At 33.6% G+C, this 21,048-nt stretch overlaps 5 protein-coding genes across 7 annotated transcripts; all 5 read left to right on the top strand.

The window, feature by feature from the left end:
- Positions 1-784: 784 nt before the first annotated feature.
- Positions 785-6,478, top strand: LOC107002794 (elongation factor P-like). The gene is made up of 7 exons (XM_015200962.2): positions 785-991; positions 1,126-1,203; positions 2,275-2,381; positions 4,500-4,577; positions 5,503-5,604; positions 5,781-5,862; positions 6,133-6,478. The coding sequence occupies exons 1-7, from the start codon at positions 859-861 to the stop codon at positions 6,249-6,251; spliced, it is 699 nt and encodes a 232-aa protein (XP_015056448.1). The 5' UTR covers positions 785-858; the 3' UTR covers positions 6,252-6,478.
- A 1,086-nt stretch (positions 6,479-7,564) lies between these two features.
- On the top strand, positions 7,565-8,677 carry LOC107002015 (F-box/kelch-repeat protein At3g23880-like). The gene has a single exon (XM_015199948.2). The coding sequence runs from the start codon at positions 7,577-7,579 to the stop codon at positions 8,651-8,653; it is 1,077 nt and encodes a 358-aa protein (XP_015055434.1). The 5' UTR covers positions 7,565-7,576; the 3' UTR covers positions 8,654-8,677.
- A 1,246-nt stretch (positions 8,678-9,923) lies between these two features.
- LOC107002208 (elongation factor P-like) lies at positions 9,924-13,325 on the top strand (the record flags this gene model as incomplete). Its single annotated transcript, XM_015200139.1, has 5 exons — positions 9,924-10,017; positions 11,331-11,431; positions 12,357-12,458; positions 12,632-12,713; positions 12,981-13,325. Coding segments are annotated over 5 exons (498 nt in total), but the record flags the coding sequence as incomplete, so codon positions are not given.
- A 1,433-nt stretch (positions 13,326-14,758) lies between these two features.
- On the top strand, positions 14,759-15,884 carry LOC107002207 (F-box/kelch-repeat protein At3g23880-like). Its single transcript, XM_015200138.2, has one exon. The coding sequence runs from the start codon at positions 14,768-14,770 to the stop codon at positions 15,842-15,844; it is 1,077 nt and encodes a 358-aa protein (XP_015055624.1). The 5' UTR covers positions 14,759-14,767; the 3' UTR covers positions 15,845-15,884.
- A 973-nt stretch (positions 15,885-16,857) lies between these two features.
- Positions 16,858-20,958, top strand: LOC107002206 (putative pre-16S rRNA nuclease). Of its 3 annotated transcripts, none has more exons than XM_015200136.2 (7): positions 16,858-17,283; positions 18,743-18,891; positions 19,011-19,068; positions 19,485-19,553; positions 19,631-19,726; positions 20,210-20,299; positions 20,649-20,958. In XM_015200136.2, the coding sequence occupies exons 2-7, from the start codon at positions 18,743-18,745 to the stop codon at positions 20,676-20,678; spliced, it is 492 nt and encodes a 163-aa protein (XP_015055622.1). In that variant the 5' UTR covers positions 16,858-17,283; the 3' UTR covers positions 20,679-20,958. The 3 variants fall into 3 exon arrangements, with proteins under 3 accessions (XP_015055622.1, XP_015055623.1, XP_015055621.1); XM_015200135.2 differs by having other exon boundaries at positions 16,860-17,283; positions 20,659-20,958; XM_015200137.2 differs by lacking the exon at positions 19,485-19,553 and having other exon boundaries at positions 16,859-17,283; positions 20,659-20,958.
- The last annotated feature ends 90 nt before the right edge of the window (positions 20,959-21,048 follow it).

Below are 21,048 nucleotides of genomic sequence, written 5' to 3'. Positions count from 1 at the left end.
TACAACATGATTTATTCTTTGAGTCTTTCAAAACAATCAAAATAATATTCAAACTCATGCTATTAAAATTTTATACCTTCTTCCATTTAAGAAGTTTTGTATAGCATGTCATATTCAATCAATAGTAGTATATGTCTTCGGTTCCTGATAATTGTTAGTGACTGAATACTATTTTATTCTAAATCATATAATATTTTTAGAAAATACATACCTGATTTTATGCATATAATACTTTGATCTTCATAACGAGATCAATCAAAATATGAGCTAAAGAAAAACAAGAACTCACTCTCAATTAGATAGAGACTCGTGCTGATAACGTGTTATAAAATCAAGCTCATAAGAATATAATCATAAGAGAAGAAGACAAGAGAAGTAGATAGAAGAAGGAGAATTTTCTTCTTATTCAAGTGTATGTAAGTCTCATCTGTATATCATACAATAGTGAATGAACAATCCTATTTATAGAGTGAGAAATCACTCCAAAAGTCATCATATTAAGTATCATAATAAATTGATACATTCTTATCCAAAACGGTTCATGAATCTAGTGAATATGGATGGTTGTTCATGTACCAACCTTATGGACTATCCACTCAATCAATGAATTTAATAACAGATATACCTTAAATTTTATAATATTTGATGAAAATTTAGAAATATATTTTCCTCCTATTACAAAATTGAGAGCGTATTTAAATTTACTTAATCAAATAAAATAATATTTAAACTATCACAAATAAATTCATAATTGGGGCCGAGTTGTATTTTCCAATTGAGTGAATGTCGAAGAAGTAATAGATATAATTTACTTATCTATAACAGACAGGAATGTTATAGTCCATTTGCAGAGCAGCAATGGCGGGACTCACTAATCTCAAGCTATCTCTGTTTCCCAATTCGTGTTCACTCTCCTCTTCTTCCTCTATTTCATCAAACCCATTTCTTGTTTCTACCTCCATTTTCCGCAGAACATCCCACTGCTTCCCAAGTAAGTAACTTTTAGCTTCCCCTAATTCTTACTCTGTCGGAGTAGTATTATTTAGTTGACTATGGCAATGTTCTTGTTTTTTTCTACTCAAAACTTTTTATGGGTGTTTTAAAGTTTTCCTTTTTTTTTTCCAGAGATATTCGCGTTTTCCAGCAATGATATTAAAGTGGGCAGCAACATTGAAGTGGATGGATCTCCTTGCAAGGTTATAGGTGATTAAATGACCACTCCCCATTTTTTATTATCTTCGTTAATAACCCAACATGATGATTATAGTTTTTTCTGCCTGAAAATTGAGGGATAGGGGTGAAAATTCTGGTAGCCAAACCAACTGTACTACTAAGATTCCCCTCCTCATAGTGCATTGTTTGTGATTTTAGCTTTTTTATTGTTTGGTTATGCTAAGTGTCTGTTTGATTTTTCACAAGTAAAGGAAAGGGGTTGTGAATTAGCTCTATTAAGTAGGTTGTGAAAATTCGGGCTTTAGAAAGTCAAGTAATTAATCTTTAAAGAAGTGAAGTTTGCAATACTCTTTACCATTATGGAAGTTGCTAAAGTTTGTTATGTTGAAATTATATAGCCATGTGTAATTGACAACCATAATTATCCTATTGACCCGGATAACGTGATAATTACTGCAGAAAATACACAAACTAGAGGATTCCGAGTGAAGTGTAAGGTTTCATGATTACAATGAACGAACAAATGAATGGATTATGCTAAAAAATAATATGATGACAAGGAAAACCTGCAGTCTCTACCCTTTGGGTGGGCACAGGGTAAAACCTCTGCTCCTATGGAGTAGCTCGCAAACCACATAGAAGAGGTAACCCGCACTAGGTAGTCCCGGTGCGACAAGCTCGACCAGGAAGGTAAACCCTTGCTTTCATTCACAAGGGGTTTCGAACTTGAGACCTCCAACATGGAATTCCCAAGCCCAAACCACTGGACCACCCCGAAGGGTTGGATTATGCTAAATTTACTTAGAGCATTGTTGGTCCACTCACACTCTAGGGTATGCTAACTGTTATAAACTGTTTGTTTAGCTGTTTAGATTTCTATATAGGTTACCAAGACAATGTTCTGGGACTGTGATAAGCTCACACTTGTGTAGCGTTGTACAATAGACTGTTATTTTACTTGTAGTCCATAAAGCAGAAGTCAAAAACAGATGATTTTTTGAATACAAATACATATATATGAATAGTTTGGTATTGAGTACACCTAAAATTTGGTTGACTCTTTTTACTGTTTGATAATACTTATCATTTGGGTGTGTTTAGAGTTTCTTCATGTAAAGCCTGGGAAAGGGGCTGCATTCGTGAGGACCACATTGCGCAACTATGTAACAGGGAACAGCGTTGAGAAAACTTTCCGAGCTGGAAGTAAGGTAATATCTGTGGAACCACTATGCTTTTTTCTCTTACTCTATATGTTTATATGCTCCAGTGGATTTTATTGCCAAGGTCACACCACAATGTCACATTCATGTCATCTACAACAAGAACTTGTTATGTAGCACGAGCCATTCTTTTGTAATCAACCAATTGAAGTTGTCAAGTACCTTCAAACAAACTGAGAAACTATGAATGGGCCATATATTTTGAAATAAAATAGTTGGTAACCTTTTGAAAATCACTTTAGTTTGAGTCTTCTTCTGAGTGTTAAGATGATTGCGGAAATTATCCAGTTAACCTTCTATAAGTGATAAAGAGTTTTCTTTTGAGTGTTAGCTGATCTTGGTAAAGTTTTTGTTAGGGGTTGCAGTTCCATCTCTGAGCTTTAGTGATGCAACAGATGAATTGCCATCTTATGGCTAGATATTAGCTTAACTCCACAAATTGTTCCATCCAGTTATCCTTAGCAACCTGTTTGTATTAACTCTTCTGAGAATTCCTTAAGAAAAGTGTCAAACTTTATATTTTCCTTTTATAATCATTGTAGTCACACCTGAAATTGTAGAAGTAACTTTTAATACAAATGAAAGATGAAAGGACTTAAAGCCACTATGGATAAGTAGGTAGTCAAAAAAAAATTTCATTGATGTTCTTATTTAGTTGAGTATCTTTGGAAGTTGGTGGTGAAGATTTGGACCATCGATCTCTCGAAGGGTGTCTGCTTGATAGATTAGATGTCAAAAACTCAAAATACATGTCATGGTTTTTGTTTCTACACTCAAAATTTCTTGATTAGATATCATACCAGAGAGAACGAAAATGTTTGAGAAGATTCTGTATGTACAATGGTTGGAAGTTGATGGATTTTGAATTGATGGAAGTTTCATGTTGACGGCATGGCTGATGGTACTGGTATCTGACCAATCTGTGAAGATGCTGTGTTGAGACTACTGTGTTTGTGAATACTGAATATTACTTTTAAGGCTTTCTATTTTGGTGTATATAAGAAACACAACTTGTATATACAACCAGTTGACCAGTCATTGAGATGTTCTGGAGCTTGTGGTGAACAAATGACATTGGCTTGTGTTCATGATGATACTGATGGTAGCATGAGCAGGGACAAACTGGGTTTTAAATGTCGTGATGAAGTTGGTGATTATAGGGCTCTTTGAGAAGGAGAAAATAAGTATTTCTGGCGCTGATGCAGGTTACTGGAGGAACGTTGACAAAGTAATGCAGCTGCTGTAGTCATCATATTAGCATATAGCTTTTTTCCTGGAAGGTGGGAAAAATCATGCTCATCATGTAGTCTCTCGTTCGAGTAAGAGCTCATTTAGTTGGAGATGGATTAGTTATTCTGAGGAGAAAAAATAATGCACATTATGAATTGACTAAAGAAATAATATTAAATGAATCCCCTGCTTTTGTTGTCAAGGGGCATCAGATGCTATAGAATGAAAGAAGTGAATCACATAAGACCCACAGTCGGATTATGCAAAATTATAGAATGGTGCTGAAGTAAGATATGTATCATGATTCATGAGAGTTTATTAGTTTGCTTTCGGCCCTACAAGGTGGAAATCAAATTATGACATAATGGAAAGTGTCATTTACCTTTTCTCAATTTAGGGATTACTACAAACTCTAGGACTGAGAATGAAAGATATAAAACAAGGATGTACAACCTCAAACTTCATTTATACAACTCAAATAATTGTTATATTTACATTGTGTATCTGGCTTAATATTCTCATCTCTTTTTTGTTGACTGAAGTAATGGTAGCATTAAATCATGAATTATACAACCATACTTCAGAAAATAAAGGCAGGAATTCTTAACTCTGTGGTGCAAGCTCCTTTTAATAGGAATGCCATAACTAATTTTGTTGTTCGACTTTTACCAGGCAATAGAAAGTCTGTCGGAGGCAGTGTGGAAGTTCCTTTCCTTCCTGTTTTAGAACATAAAATACATTACAATCTACTGAAAGACTGTCAGATCTATTGCATTGATAATGGACCTGCAATTTTGACATCAGTTCTTTTTCTCAACCAAGTTGTCATTGCTTATATGATTTTAAATTTCAGTTGACATTCAAATATCCCTGCAGATAGAAGAGGCAAATATCTACAAGGAGACGAAGCAATTCACCTACAAGGATGGTGCCCAGTATGTCTTCATGGATCTGGTAAAGTACAGTAACTTTTAATAGAGTGTGCATGCTTATGCAGGTTACTTTTATAGAGATCCCATATCCCAATCTGTTGAAGTGACCCTCTGCTATCTTTCTCCCTCCTTCCTTCCAAAAGAAAAAAAGAAAAGGAACTAGCATAAACCTGGCAGCAATTATCTTCTAGTCCATGGACTTGGTTACTTGAGGGATTATACCTAACTGTAGCAGCGATTCTCTTTTTCCTACTATTAGCCTTTGAAGTGTAAGATGCTACTTTTATATTTATTAATCTTTAGCCTGTATAGTATTATGGAGATTTTGTATTTCATCTTACCCTTTTGGCACATAAAACTAGACCCAAATTCAAGGCGCTGTAGCATGTACAAGTGTGGGCATCAAGGTTCGGCTAATTTATTTGGTTTTGGTGAAGTTCTAAATATCTGATCTATAGTTACACCTCATAAGTCCCTTAAGTTGTCGGCTCTGCCCTTTCTTATCCCGATTGAGCTATGCTAGTCTGACAGGTTAAAATGCTTCATAAGAATAGAGGAATAGCTTTGCATCTCACAGGATTTAGAGTTTTACTCTTTTGTATGCTTGGTGTGATCCGAAACAGGAAAATGATTTAAATACTTCTGTTAACTTGGTGGTCTCCCTTCATGGTTCAAGGGATGTGAAAGTCCTTTTTTTCTGTAAATATATGTACCTTCTTGGTGCATATAGGCAAAATACCTATAAAAATACAAAAGAAGAAGTTTAATGTGGCTCTCTAATGTCTTTATTGGTTACATTGCTCGTGTGGAATGTGGATCAAGTTCCTCCAATTCTCCTTTTCCTTGCCCACTTTTTCGAAGGATGACCTAGAATTTGGTTGTTTTCTGATCCCCCATTATATACTCACTGTATATTCTATGGTAACTTTGGGGCAATTTCGTTGCAGACCTCTTATGAAGAATATCGTCTAAATGAAAAAGAAGTTGGAGATAAAGCAAAGTTTCTAAAAGAGGGCATGGACTGCAGTTTGCTTTTCTGGAACGGGAAGGTATTTTCCAATGCTGAACTTATTTCAAGTGTATGCAGTTTCTGTTTTTCTACTTTATAAGTTTCAATTGGGAATCTCAGTCTCTCACATTGATCCTGCAGTTTTTCTTGTAGAAGCAATCTCTTTCATATATTTTTGTTATCGTAATCAGTAAGCTAAGGTTAATATTTCTGTAGGTGATCGACTTTGAATTGCCTATAACAGTAAAGTTGACAGTGGTGGACGTTGATCCAGGCGTCAAAGGTGACACTGCCCAAGGTAATCATTTACTGTTTACTAGCTTGAACCATTGAACTGGAAGTCCTAGAAGGAGATTTCAGAGGCATAAACGCTTCACGCCTTTGAACTAGATCTTATGTCCCTATGATTCGATTCTAATAGGGGTATAACATTATATATCATCCATGTCTTTTGGTCGTCTCAGTGTCAACGGTTGATATTCTTGACCCTCTTCTTCCTAACATATAGCTACACTATGATACCAAATATACATAGCTGGTTGTCAATATGATCTGTATTTTGTGGCAGGTGGATCAAAGCCAGCAACCCTCGATACCGGTGCAATTGTTAGCGTTCCATTATTCATAAATAGAGGAGAGGAAATTATGGTTGATACTAGAAATGGACAATACATGAGCCGCGCATAGGTTTGCTTCAGGATACACTTTTGTTACAACTGAAACTTTTTGTATCTATATGTATTAGAACCTAGTATTAACATTAGAAGACCCCATTGAGAATACTATTGGAAACCTTCTGTTTTAGTGTACAAATGGGAAAGAAAAGTAATCCTTGTTTTACTGCCAATTTTTACCTTCCAAACACAACTTCTAAAAATATTGTGAGTAGTGAAAAATTGGGTGAAGTTTTAAAATGTGTTTGGTATATAATTTTTGGCTTGAAGTAGTAGTCAACTTTTTTGTTTTTGCATTTACATTACAGTTTTTTTCTTGTTTCTTTTGATTTGTCTGTTCTTGGGCTTACAAAATTAAAGTCTTTTTTTTTGTCTTGTTCTTCTGACAAAATAAAGACAAAGTCTTGATTGGCATTAATGTAGTTCATGTAATGTATCTTAGTAAAATTTTAATATTTTAAGAATATTTACTCATAATTTTTTTAAATATCTTGATGGTGTAAAAAATAATTTATAATGACATTGTATAAATCTTAAACTCATATTATATAACACTAGTAAATAATAGGCAAGTCTTCAATTTTTGAGCTTGAGTCAAAATAGTTTCCTAGTATTACATGATTGGTTGTACATTTCAATTACCCCCAATTTACATGACATATTAAGTTTTAATATTGAACATTTTCCCTTTGTTAGCCTTTTACATAATTGATCCATATATAATAACTGATATTTTTATCTCGCTTTTAAGAATATAAATTATTATTATTTCTGTATTAATTTAAATTATTTCCATTACTCTTAAGGCAAAAAACGTCGTATATTAAAAGGTCATTCAATATCAAATCAAACAAATAATTTAGAATCGATTATTTTTTATAATTGTACCTCTAGCTTGGCTTAAACTTAAACTTTATATGTGTTTATTTGTCAACAATTATGCCAATTTATATAAATTATAATTCATGATATTTGACCTACACTTTCACCAATGAAAACAAACTTGTTTTGTTTTCTTTCTTTATCAACTCCAACATTTTCTTTTTATCAGCTCAAATATTTGCAAGGAAATGACTTAATTAAAGTGAAAAACATTAAAAGAAAAGGGTGTAAATTGTAAACATAAAATTTTTTAGGGTGCTTAATGTAAATAACTCATTAATTTACCGTATACCAGTGACACATGTACACACTAATTTTAATGCTAGCAAGAGACGTATCTTCATGTTCACTTCTCTTCACTTCAGATGACGCATTTACCCTTATGTAACTGATATTATAAATATAGGATTGATCGTCTTCTCATTCTCACTCCAGTTAAAAAAAAAAAGTAGAAAAATGTTTATTTGCTTTCTTTATTTACTAGCTCTAACATTTTTCCAAATTAAGAATTTAAGGTTGTTTGCAAGAAAATTCAATGGAGAAAATTCAACGTCGTCCCATCAAAATCCAAATCTTAGCAACCCCGCAAACCCTTGTATGCCCACTGAAATTTTTGTTGAGATCCTTTCAAGGGTTCCGGTGAAATCTCTGTTGAAATTTAGGTGTGTTTCTAAATCTTGGCTTGCTTTGATCTCTAGCCCCGAGTTTATCAAGTCTCATTTGAGTTTATCAGCTAGTAATAACATGCAGGAATGTAACTTGGATTATCTCATGAAAAACCTTGAGGTATCTTTTTTGTTTGAGGGTTCCGTGAATGGATTGATTTGTCTTGTAAATAGGGCAAAGAAAATATATATATGGAACCCAACTATTAGAAAGTACAAGAAATTGCGTGATTATAAAATTGAATCATGGCATTTTGGTCGTTTCGTATATGGTTTTGGATACGATAAACTCCGTGATGATTATAAGGTGGTGTTATATAATTTCCATGAGGTCGCTATCTATAGTCTGAAGAGCGATTGCTGGAGAAGAATTAACCATCCTCCAAACGGAGGGCGATTCATAAATACAGGTAAGTTTCTGAACGGAAAACTTTATTGGGCTAGTGTTGTTGATGTTGATATGGAAAGGGTTTGGAGCATAACCTCTTTTGACTTGAATGACGAGAAATGGAGGAAGGTGGAGGAGCCACCTTGTGGAAATGATATTTTCGTGTTGGGAGCGTTGGAAAGTAACTTGTCTATCATGATTTGTAGTCGCACAACTAACGTAGATGTGTGGGTGATGAAGGAGTACGAGTGTAAAGAATCTTGGACGAAGACGTTTACTATCAGCTGTAGTCTAGACCGTGCTGAGTATTTTTTAGCTCAGTCCTTTTATCTGACAAAAAGAGGTGAATTTTTCATTATGTCTAGACCGTATCACATGATATACGAGCCAAGTGATAATTCAATAAGATATTTAGATCTTAAAACATTTGATTATGATCTTCTTGCTGATTTCTATGTTCAAACCCTAGTTTGTCCTTAATCAAGTCAGCACAAGTTCTGATGATTGCAATTGGTGAAGTTACAGCATTATATATATATGTTGTAAGACTCCAACTTTATATTATGAAATGAAGATCCTATTTAATCTTTTCTTTTTGTATATTTTCATAATACTTTTTTTTTCATTATTGCTAATAGCTTATTGAACATTTTCAGTCTTATATTTTCGTTAATTTTTAGATGTTTGATATTGATTTTTTCCACTTAAATGGTAAAAACAAGGTGAGGGGAAATCAAAAGTTTAAATATTATTCTAGTTGAATTTTCAATCCTTTCTAAAGAAGAAACTAGTTAACTACTCTAGTGTATCGACTTGTGAAAAAACTTTATAACAATTTCATATAAATGGTAACAAATACAAGAGTGAGTCCAGTATAAAATATAAGTTTGAGTAATAGAAATTATATAGAAAAAAGAAAAAAAAAGTTAACATACAATAGAAAGTAGAATTTATCTGGCAAGTCTCTTCGAGTCCAATGACTCAAATCTCCACACGAACCTATAGTTGGACAAAAGGTGTACCAAATAAAGAGTGAGTATATTTTGTTCGGAGTTTTAGAAAATAAAGAATTTTTTTTTGAATTTTATGGTTGTGTATAGATAAGATTTAAGGGGGTTTTCTTCGGTCATGTGTCTATTTTTTCATATTTCAAACTCCTTTTTTTAATTTTTTAATTCAGCCACTGATTATAGACACTTACATTTTAAAAATTCATAACTTTTAAATTTTATTCATTCTTCGTTAAAAAAATGAAATTATATATATATATATATATATATATATATATACTTATTTTTATTTGTTAAAATATTAGAATTTTTTTGAGTTAATTTTGATTCAATATGTTGAAAATATTATATCTATCTTATTAGATCATTATTTATAGTACTTTGTTAAAAAAAAAAAAATTAAATCCTTATTTGATCTTAAAATAAATTACCAACCCGTTTTCCAACGAGACCAGACCCACCAGAAAACAACCCAGCGCTCATTTTCACTTCTCCATCACAACCTAACACCGCCGCCGCCGCCGCCACCGGAGTACGCACACAACCCCTCCTTCTCCAATTATCCAGCAAACGAGCTCTACTGAAACCTCTTTCTCCGGCGAGCTTTTGGCTCCAGTGAACCGTCAACAACAACTACAAAGCCACGAGCTCCGGTGAGCTCGTGAGCAACCAAACAGTCCCCAGTGAACTCGTGAGGAACAACCGGCGAAGGCCAGCTGCGGCGACGTCGTCTCAGGTGAACCTCCGAGCTCCGACGGACTCGTGATCCAACCACCAACGTCGAAAATAGACGACCTGGAAGCTCCAAACTTCAGCAACACACTACAATAGACAGTAAGCTAGATCTCTTTTTGTTTTATAAATCCCTGTTTAGTGTTTGTTGTGATAATCTACTGTATTATTCTCATTATCATCTATTTCACTGTATTATTATTAAATTTTGTGTTTAAATGGTGAGTTGTGTTTCTTTGGCACAACTCCAATTAAATTGGCCAAGTTCAGAGTTAATTTTAATTTTTGCTGGACATTATTGTTTGTGGGGTGATATAGCTTAGCATTGATTTGCATTATTTTTTTTTAAAAAAAAAATCAGCTAAATTGTGCAAATTTGGTTACTCCATTGTGTTAGATCAAGATAGGTGTTGACGAAAGAAAAATCACAACAAACCTCTTCCACAAACATGATCTCAAAAGACCTAATCCAACTGGAACTAGGAAAATTTTTTATGTTGAGGCAGAAAATAAATACAATATTTTTAGATGTTCAAGTTTCACACGAAAAGAGAAATCCGAGTAATGCAGCTGCTGTAGTCATCATATTAGCATATAGCTTTTTCCTGGAAGGTGGGAAAAATCATGCTCATCATCTAGTCTCTCGTCCGAGTAAGAGCTCATTTAGTTGGAGATGGATTAGTTATTCTGAGGAGAAAAAATAATGCACATTATGAATTGACTAAAGAAATAATATTAAATGAATCCCCTGCTTTTGTTGTCAAGGGGAATCAGATGCTATAGAATGAAAGAAGTGAATCACATAACACCCACAGTCGGGTTATGCAAAATTATAGAATGGTGCTGAAGTAAGATATATATCATGATTCATGAGAGTTTATTAGTTTGCTTTCCGCCCTACAAGGTGGAAATCAAATTATGACATAATGGAAAGTGTCATTTACCTTTTCTCAATGTGGGGATTACTACAAACTCTAGGACTGAGAATGAAAGATATAAAGCAAGGATGTACAACCTCAAACTTCATTTATACAACTCAAATAATTGTTATATTTACATTGTGTATCTGGCTTAATATTCTCATCTCTTTTTTGTTGACTGAAGTAATGGTAGCATTAAATCATGAATTATACAACCATACTTCAGAAAATAAAGGCAGGAATTCTTAACTCTGTGGTGCAAGCTCCTTTTAATAGGAATGCCATAACTAATTTTGTTGTTCAACTTTTACCAGGCAATAGAAAGTCTGTCGAAGGCAGTGTGGAAGTTCCTTTCCTTCCTGTTTTAGAACATAAAATACATTACAATCTACTGAAAGACTGTCAGATCTATTACATTGATAATGGACCTGCAATTTTGACATCAGTTCTTTTTCTCAACCAAGTTGTCATTGCTTATATGATTTTAAATTTCAGTTGACATTCAAATATCCCTGCAGATAGAAGAGGCAAATATCTACAAGGAGACGAAGCAATTCACCTACAAGGATGGTGCCCAGTATGTCTTCATGGATCTGGTAAAGTACAGTAACTTTTAATAGAGTGCGCATGCTTATGCAGGTTACTTTTATAGAGATCCCATATCCCAATCTGTTGAAGTGACACTCTGCTATCTTTCTACCTCCTTCCTTCCAAAAGAAAAAAAGAAAAGGAACTAGCATAAACCTGGCAGCAATTATCTTCTAGTCCATGGACTTGGTTACTTGAGGGATTATACCTAACTGTAGCAGCGATTCTCTTTTTCCTACTATTAGCCTTTGAAGTGTAAGATGCTACTTTTATATTTATTAATCTTTAGCCTGTATAGTATTATGGAGATTTTGTATTTCATCTTACCCTTTTGGCACATAAAACTAGACCCAAATTCAAGGCGCTGTAGCATGTACAAGTGTGGGCATCAAGGTTCGGCTAATTTATTTGGTTTTGGTGAAGTTCTAAATATCTGATCTATAGTTACACCTCATAAGTCCCTTAAGTTGTCGGCTCTGCCCTTTCTTATCCCGATTGAGCTATGCTAGTCTGACAGGTTAAAATGCTTCATAAGAATAGAGGAATAGCTTTGCATCTCACAGGATTTAGAGTTTTACTCTTTTGTATGCTTGGTGTGATCCGAAACAGGAAAATGATTTAAATACTTCTGTTAACTTGGTGGTCTCCCTTCATGGTTCAAGGGATGTGAAAGTCCTTTTTTTCTGTAAATATATGTACCTTCTTGGTGCATATAGGCAAAATACCTATAAAAATACAAAAGAAGAAGTTTAATGTGGCTCTCTAATGTCTTAATTGGTTACATTACTCGTGTGGAATGTGGATCAAGTTCCCTCCAATTCTCCTTGTCCTTGCCCACTTTTTCGAAGGATGACCTAGAATTTGGTTGTTTTCTGATCCCCCATTATATACTCACTGTATATTCTATGGTAACTTTGGGCAATTTCGTTGCAGACCTCTTATGAAGAATATCGTCTAAATGAAAAAGAAGTTGGAGATAAAGCAAAGTTTCTAAAAGAGGGCATGGACTGCAGTTTGCTTTTCTGGAACGGGAAGGTATTTTCCAATGCTGAACTTTCAAGTGTATGCAGTTTCTGTTTTTCTACTTTATAAGTGTCAATTGGGAATCTCAGTCTCTCACATTGATCCTGTAGTTTTTCTTGTAGAAGCAATCTCTTTCATATATTGTTGTTATCGTAATCAGTAAACTAAAGTTAATATTTCTGTAGGTGATCGACTTTGAATTGCCTATAACAGTAAAGTTGACAGTGGTGGACGTTGATCCAGGCGCCAAAGGTGACACTGCCCAAGGTAATCATTTACTGTTTACTAGCTTGAACCATTGAACTGGAAGTCCTAGAAGGAGATTTCAGAGGCATAAACGCTTCACGCCTTTGAACTAGATCTTATGTCCCTGTGATTCGATTCTAATAGGGGTATAACATTATATATCATCCATGTCTTTTGGTTCGTCTCAGTGTCAACCGTTGATATTCCACTCTTCTTCCTAGCATATAGCTACACTATGATGCCAAATATACATAGCTGGTTGTCAATATGATCTGTATTTTGTGGCAGGTGGATCAAAGCCAGCAACCCTCGATACCGGTGCAATTGTTAGCGTTCCATTATTCATAAATAGAGGAGAGGAAATCATGGTTGATACTAGAAATGGACAATACATGAGCCGCGCATAGGTTTGCTTCAGGATACAATTTTGTTACAACTGAAACTTTTTGTATCTATATGTATTAGAACCTAGTATTAACATTAGAAGACCCCATTGAGAATACTATTGGAAACCTTCTGTTTTAGTGTACAAATGGGAAAGAAAAGTAATCCTTGTTTTACTGCCAATTTTTACCTTCCAAACACAACTCTAAAAATATTGTGAGTAGTGAAAAATTGGGTGAAGTTCTAAAATGTGTTTGGTATATAATTTTTGGCTTGAAGTAGTAGTCAACTTTTTTGTTTTTGCATTTACATTACAGTTTTTTTCTTGTTTCTTTTGATTTGTCTGTTCTTGGGCTTACAAAATTAAAGTCTTTTTTTTTGTCTTGTTCTTCTGACAAAATAAAGAAAAAGTCTTGATGGCATTAATGTAGTTCATGTAATGTATCTTAGTAAAATTTTAATATTTTAAGAATATTTACTCATATTTTTTTTAAATAACTTGATGGTGTAAAAAATAATTTATAATGACATTGTATAAATCTTAAACTCATATTATATAACACTAGTAATAATAGGCAAGTCTTCAATTTTTGAGCTGGAGTCAAAATAGTTTCCTAGTATTACATGATTGGTTGTACATTTCAATTACCCCCAATTTACATAACATTTTAAGTTTTAATATTGAACATTTTCCCTTTATTAGCCTTTTACATAATTGATCCATATATAATAACTGATATTTTTATCTCGCTTTTAAAAATATAAATTATTATTATTTCTGTATTACTTAGTTTAAATTATTTCCATTACTCTTAAGACAAAAAAACGTCTTATATTAAAAGGTCATTCAATATCAAATCAAACAAATAATCTAGAATCGACATCATACATAGAGTTACTGAAAGAAATTAAGGAAAAATTGGAGTGCTTTAGTTTTATAATTGTACCTCTAGCTTGGCTTAAACTTAAACTTTATATGTGTTTATTTGTCAACAATTATGTCAATTTTATATAAATTAAAATTTATGATATTTGACCTACACTTTCACCAATGAAAACAAACTTGTTTTGTTTTTTTTTCTTTATCAACTCCAACATTTTATTTTTAATATGCTTTTATTTTTATCAGCTCAAATATTTGCAAGGAAATGACTAAATTAAAGTGAAAAGCATTAAAAGAAAACGGTGTAAATTGTAAACATAAAAGAATTTTAGGGTGTTTAATGTAAATATCTCATTAATTTACCGTATATCAATGACACATGTTCACACTAATTTTAATGCTAGCAAAAGACGTATCTTCATTTTCACTTCAAATGACACATTTACCCTTATGTAACTTATATTATAAATCTTGAAATGATCGTCTTCTCATTCTCAATTCAATTCAAAAAAAAAAAAATTGCTAAGGAAATGACTAAATTAAAGTGAAAAACATTAAAAGAAAAGGGTGTAAATTGTAAACATAAAACTTTTTAGGGTGCTTAATGTAAATAACTCATTAATTTACCGTATACCAGTGACACATGTACACAGTAATTTTAATGCTAGCAAGAGACGTATCTTCATGTTCACTTCTCTTCACTTCAAATGACGCATTTACCCTTATGTAACTGATACTATAAATCTAGGATTGATCGTCTTCTCATTCTCACTCCAGTTTTATAAATAAATAAAAAAAAAGTAGAAAAATGTTTATTTGCTTTCTTTATTTACTAGCTCTAACATTTTTTCAAATTAAGAGTTTAAGGTTGTTTGCAAGAAAATTCAATGGAGAAAATTCAGCGTCGTCCCATCAAAATCCAAATCGGAGCAACCCCGCAAACCCTTGTATGCCCACTGAAATTCTTGTTGAGATCCTTTCAAGGGTTCCGGTGAAATCTCTGTTGAAATTTAGGTGTGTTTCTAAATCTTGGCTTGCTTTGATCTCTAGCCCCGAGTTTATCAAGTCTCATTTGAGTTTATCAGCTAGTAATAACATGCAGGAATGTAACTTGGATTATCTCATGAAAAACCTTGAGGTATCTTTTTTGTTTGAGGGTTCCGTGAATGGATTGATTTGTCTTGTAAATAGGGCAAAGAAAATATATATATGGAACCCAACTATTAGAAAGTACAAGAAATTGCGTGATTATAAAATTGAATCATGGCATTTTGGTCGTTTCGTATATGGTTTTGGATACGATAAACTCCGTGACGATTATAAGGTGGTGTTATATAATTTCCATGAGGTCGCTATCTATAGTCTAAAGAGCGATTGCTGGAGAAGAATTAACCATCCTCCAAACGGAGGGCGATTCATAAATACAGGTAAATTTCTGAACGGAAAACTATATTGGGCTAGTGTTGTTGATGTTGATATGGAAAGGGATTGGAGCATAACCTCTTTTGACTTGAATGATGAGAAATGGAGGAAGATGGAGGAGCCACCTTGTGGAAATGATATTTTCGTGTTGGGAGCGTTGGAAAGTAACTTGTCTATCATGATTTGTAGTCGCACAACTAACGTAGATGTGTGGGTGATGAAGGAGTACGAGAACAAAGAATCTTGGACGAAGACGTTTACTATCAGCTGTAGTCTAGACCGTGCGGAGTATTTTTTAGCTCAGTCCTTTTATCTGACAAAAAGAGGTGAATTTTTCATTATGTCTAGACCGTATCACATGATATACGAGCCAAGTGATAATTCAATAAGATATTTAGATCTTAAAACATTTGATTATGATCTTCTTGCTGATTTCTATGTTCAAACCCTAGTTTGTCCTTAATCAAGTCAGCACAAGTTCTGATGATTGCAATTGGTGAAGTTACAGCATTATATATATGCTGTAAGACTCCAACTTTATATTATGAAATGAAGATCCTATTTAATCTTTTGTTTTTGTATATTTTCATAAATAATTTTTTTTCATTATTGCTAATAGCTTATTGAACATTTTCAGTCTTATATTTTCGTTAATTTTTAGATATTTGATATTGATTTTTTCCACTTAAATGGTAAAAACAAGGTGAGGGGAAATCAAAAGTTTAAATATTATTCTAGTTGAATTTTCAATCCTTTCTAAAGAAGAAACTAGTTAACTACTCAAGTGTATCGACTTGTGAAAAAACTTTATAACAATTTCATATAAATGGTAACAAATACAAGAGTGAGTCCGGTACAAAATATAAGTTTTGAGTAATAGAAATTATATAGAAAAAAGAAAAGAAAGGTAACATACAATAGAAAGTAGAATTTATCTGGAAAGTCTCTTCGAGTCCAATGACTCAAATCTCCACACGAACCTAAAGTTGGACAAAAGGTGTACCAAATAAAGAGTGAGTATGAAAAATTGTAGGGCCTATTTTGTGAGTTTTAGAAAATTAAGAAATTTTTTGAATTTTATGGTTGTATATAGTTAAGGAGTTTTTTGGGTGAAAAATTATAGTATTTTTAGTTGGTTAAAATAATATTTAGGTATATAGTAAATGTCAAATCCTATTCGACTACTTCATGTGTCTATTTTTTCATATTCCGAACGCCCTTTAAAATTTTTTGGCTCGGCCACTGATTAAGACACTAACAATTTAAAAATTCATAACCTTTAAATTTTATTCATTCTTCGTTCAAAAAAATATATATACATATATATATATATATATATATATATAAAATACTTATTTTTATTTGTTTAAATATTAGAATTTTTTTGAGTTAATTTTGATTGAATATGTTGAAAATATTACATCTATCTTATTAGATCATTATTCATAATACTTTGTTTAAAAAAAAATAAATTAAATCCTTATTTGATCTAAAATAAATTACCGACCCGTTTTCCAACGAGACCAGACCCACCAGAAAACAACCAGCGCTCATTTTCCCTTCTCCATCACAACCTAACACCGCCGCCGCCACCACCACCGGAGTACCCACACAACCCCTCCTTCTCCAATTATCCAGCAAACGAGCTCTACTGAAACCTCTTTCTCCGGCTAGCTTTTGGCTCCAGTGAACTGTCAACAACAACAAAGCCACGAGCTCCGGTGAGCTCGTGAGCAACCAAACAGTCCCCAGTGAACTCGTGAGAAACAACCGGCGAAGGACAGCTGCGGCGACGTTGTCTCAGGTGAACCTCCGAGCTCCAACGGACTCGTGATCCAACCACCAACGTCGAAAATAGACGACCTGGAAGCTCCAAACTTCAGCAACACACTACAATAGACAGTAAGCTAGATCTCTTTTTGTTTTATAAATCCCTGTTTAGTCTTTGTTGTGATAATCTACTGTATTATTCTCATTATCATCTATTTCACTGTATTATTATTAAATTTTGTGTTTAAATGGTGAGTTGTGTTTCTTTGGCACAACTCCAATTAAATTGGCCAAGTTCAGAGTTATTGGTGGACTTTTGGGTTTGTTTTTGTTTATTGTATTTTAATTTTTGCTGGCCATTATTGTTTGTAGGGTGATATAGCTTAGCATTGATTTGCATTATTTTTTTTTTAAAAAAAAAAATCAGCTAAATTGTGCAAATTTGGTTACTCCATTGTGTTAGATCAAGATAGGTGTTGACGAAAGGAAAATCACAACATTATTATTTGTATATTTCACATGTTTATAATACTTGTATATTGCTTTTATCTCCTCAATTTGAAAAAATGGATTTATTCGGAATCCACAATTATGAATTTTGAAGGGTGTTCAATACCTTCCTTTCGAAATCACTTGAGCCTTTACCTAGAATCTATTGGTTTCATAGATATTTTTTGTTAATTAATTGATTGGTTTCTAGTTTTCCTAAAATTAGGTGGGACTCATAAAATCTTTTTCTTAAAATTATTTTAAATTTAATTTAATTGAATTAATTGATTATTTTTATTTGAGTAAAGTAGATGTAAACAACTTCTGGTGTGTAGAATCACTAGGTTGCTGCATTTGAAGACCATCACTCTGTTGTTGAGCAATATCAGCCTAATTCTGTTGACGACGAAGCAACATCTGTAGAAGAGCACTCTGTGTTACTAGCTGACTTGTAACCTGTTATGAAGGAGCTACCAGAGCTTCTTGAACTGACCAACCTAGACTGTACCATTAGTCTTCATTTCCTGTACCACTCTCCCTGGTTCCTGCCTGTGTTTAGGTAGTTCATTTGGTGCCTTAGCTTCCTCCCTTTCCTTGGGAGGGCAACTATGTTCAATAACTAAGCATGTAGGGCAGAATTTAGGTTCCCAATCGTAGATGACTGGTTTCTGAAATTTCTTACCATTTGGATCCAATACAAGTAATTTTATTAGGTAAGGACTTGGTAACATTAACCTCAATTAGTATTCTTGCAAATGAGATTTTTGTCTTATTGGCTGTGGCAATGCTTATATTTTTGCTATGTGCTCCTATGATTTTTTCATTTATTTTTGGATATGTATAAATATCGGTACTGGTGAAATTCCAAACTCACTTTGTTTACAAATTATCTCAAATTTGTGAGCATCGTTGATCTGTTTATGGGTAAGTTGATAATGTTATCCTTCAAGAGTTCGCAAAAATGCCCAAGTGTGAAGGTGTAGTGATCTTCCTATGCTAATTGATTACGGTGTTGATGCATCATGCCTCCAATAGGAAACAAATTTTCTTGAATCCAGAGTAAGTGTTTCACAAGTTAAATGATTGGTTGGTACTTTTGTAGATGAGGTATTTGAAGCCATCCAACTTGTTTCATGAATTACTGAAGTCAAATGCACTTGCAAGTAGCCGTATTCTTGGGTTGGATGTGGGTGATAAGTACGTTGGTCTAGCTGTTTCGGACACAACAAATAAAGTTGCATCACCTCTCGCGTAATGTAGCTTCACTGAGACATCTTAAATTTTGATTATGTTGAAACAATTTGCTCCATGTTCATTTTTATTACATTGTTGTGTCAGAAGAAATGACATTAAATGTTGGGTATATGCAGTGTTCTCCTCCGCAAGAAAACAAATATAGACTTGATGGCCAAAGATTTACAGGGTCTGGTAAGGTTCATTATCTAGTAAACCACAATTTCCGATGATTGTGGTTTCTTAGGTAGCTATATAGTTTTGTTGCTTGACTTCTTGCTACTTATAATCTAATTCAGCATGAGCAGTTATATGTGAGAGATTCTAATTTCAAACACTTGTTTTGCAAACGACGACCGTTTTATTATAAACCCTGCTCCCTTCCATTCAGTTTCTCTCTTTTCTTCACATTTTACTACTGCGCTACTGTAAAGAAGTTTAAATGCAGTTGCGTTCTAAGTTACTTGAATATGCATGGTAGATACATCAGCTTTAGATGAAAATAAAACTTGCTTTCGGAAATAGTAATGAATGGTGCTGAATGCAAACTTTCATCATCCCTTTTCTCTTCTCCTATCAAGTAATTCTTGTCTTCCTCTTTTTAAGTGCAGGTTTCTGAACTTAACTTGGGGGCCTTTGTTTTCGGCTATCCATTTGATAGACAAAAAACTAGTCGAGATGTATGTTTTAGACTTTGATAAGGATTAGCTTACTTTGTTAGCGTCATTTGAAATAAACATTTTTGTGTCTTTGTCAGGCTGTGCATGTGAAGTTATTCATTGACGACCTTTGTCGGACAGGGGAACTTAGAGGTGTAAACTACACCTTTAGGGATGAATGCTTCACATCTAAGGTATGTGCTCTTAACTTTTTACCTTTGTAAAAAGTATCTCGAATTAGTCATATCTTGATATCAAAGATAATACTACACAATAATTGTTATTGGAAGGTTGCGACTAGGTTATTTTAACACTCACACCACAAAATAATGTCAGATGACGGACTTATGGAGGATGATTGAGCTTACAACAACAAATAACCCAGTGAAATCTCACAAAGTGGGGGGGGGGGTTCTGGGTTGACTTATAATTGCATGTAAACAAACGATTTAGGCCATCACTGTTTGACTCCTTGAATAACTATAGAAGACAAGCTTTTGCTTCTGTAAAGAATTTTGAACCTCTTCTGTAATTTGCCTTCAGTTTTTATTAGTTGACGTTAGATTGATCTCATTGCTCCCCACCCCCCTACCCCCACAACTGTAGTCTTTGATCATTTAGTATTATCCATTGATATGCAAAATGACCAACAATTATATGTATTGTCATGGTTTCAGAATGTGGAGTTCTTACTACAAGATTTGAAGTTTCACCCAACACAGTCGAAGACCATGTCAGACAAATTTGCAGCAGTTGGAATACTTCAGGTACTAAAAGATCTTTAGCTTATTTGATTTATTTTTTTTTTTAAAAGATCTTTAGCTTATTTGATCTACTTATTTTCAACTAAAAAACTAAAGTTACGGAGGCAGCTCTTTGCCCATAACTTTTTGCCAGGTTCCTTTTGTTGTTGTTTTCTTCTTATTTGGGCTTAGTTGGATTGTGGTTTGGTTAGGATTTTGTTAGTTCAAAGTTCAAACTAGTGGAGCAGCATATTTTCACTATTCCGATTTCAGTTAGATTCATTTTAGTACTAGCTTTGCCTCTTATCTGTTATGCCGAAAATTTGGTTTTACTCGAGGCTTGGTATATTCTGTAGTACAATAACTATGGTAGTTTGTGGCAGGGATTCCTCGACTTTGTTAACAGGAAACACGCCTGAGAAATTTCTTCGAAAAACGGACATGCATCTACCTCTATTATATGTTGTACATATACTAAACATTAAAACTTGGAGTAGCATGTGTTGCTGTAGTTTGTTGGTTCTTGTTACTCTCTATTTAGTGTATGTATAGATTTGTAACAGTGTATTCGAAGGCAAGACAGTAATGTTATGGACCACGGTTTGGGGTTCTTTGTTGGTCAGATCTTGTGACATCTTGACCACATTTTCAACTGCTTGAAGAAATATGAGAACTTGATCTTCCCTTTTGTGTTTCTATTTTCTTTCTCAGCTATACATTATTAATAAGGTAAAATATTTACATGTTTACGGCAAATCAATAAATGTATGAGT

This window comes from Solanum pennellii, chromosome 10, assembly GCF_001406875.1.
Source record: "Solanum pennellii chromosome 10, SPENNV200".
Lineage (NCBI taxonomy): Eukaryota > Viridiplantae > Streptophyta > Magnoliopsida > Solanales > Solanaceae > Solanum > Solanum pennellii.
The sequence above is the reverse complement of the archived record's forward strand: the minus strand, read 5'-3'. Positions and strand labels throughout refer to the sequence as shown.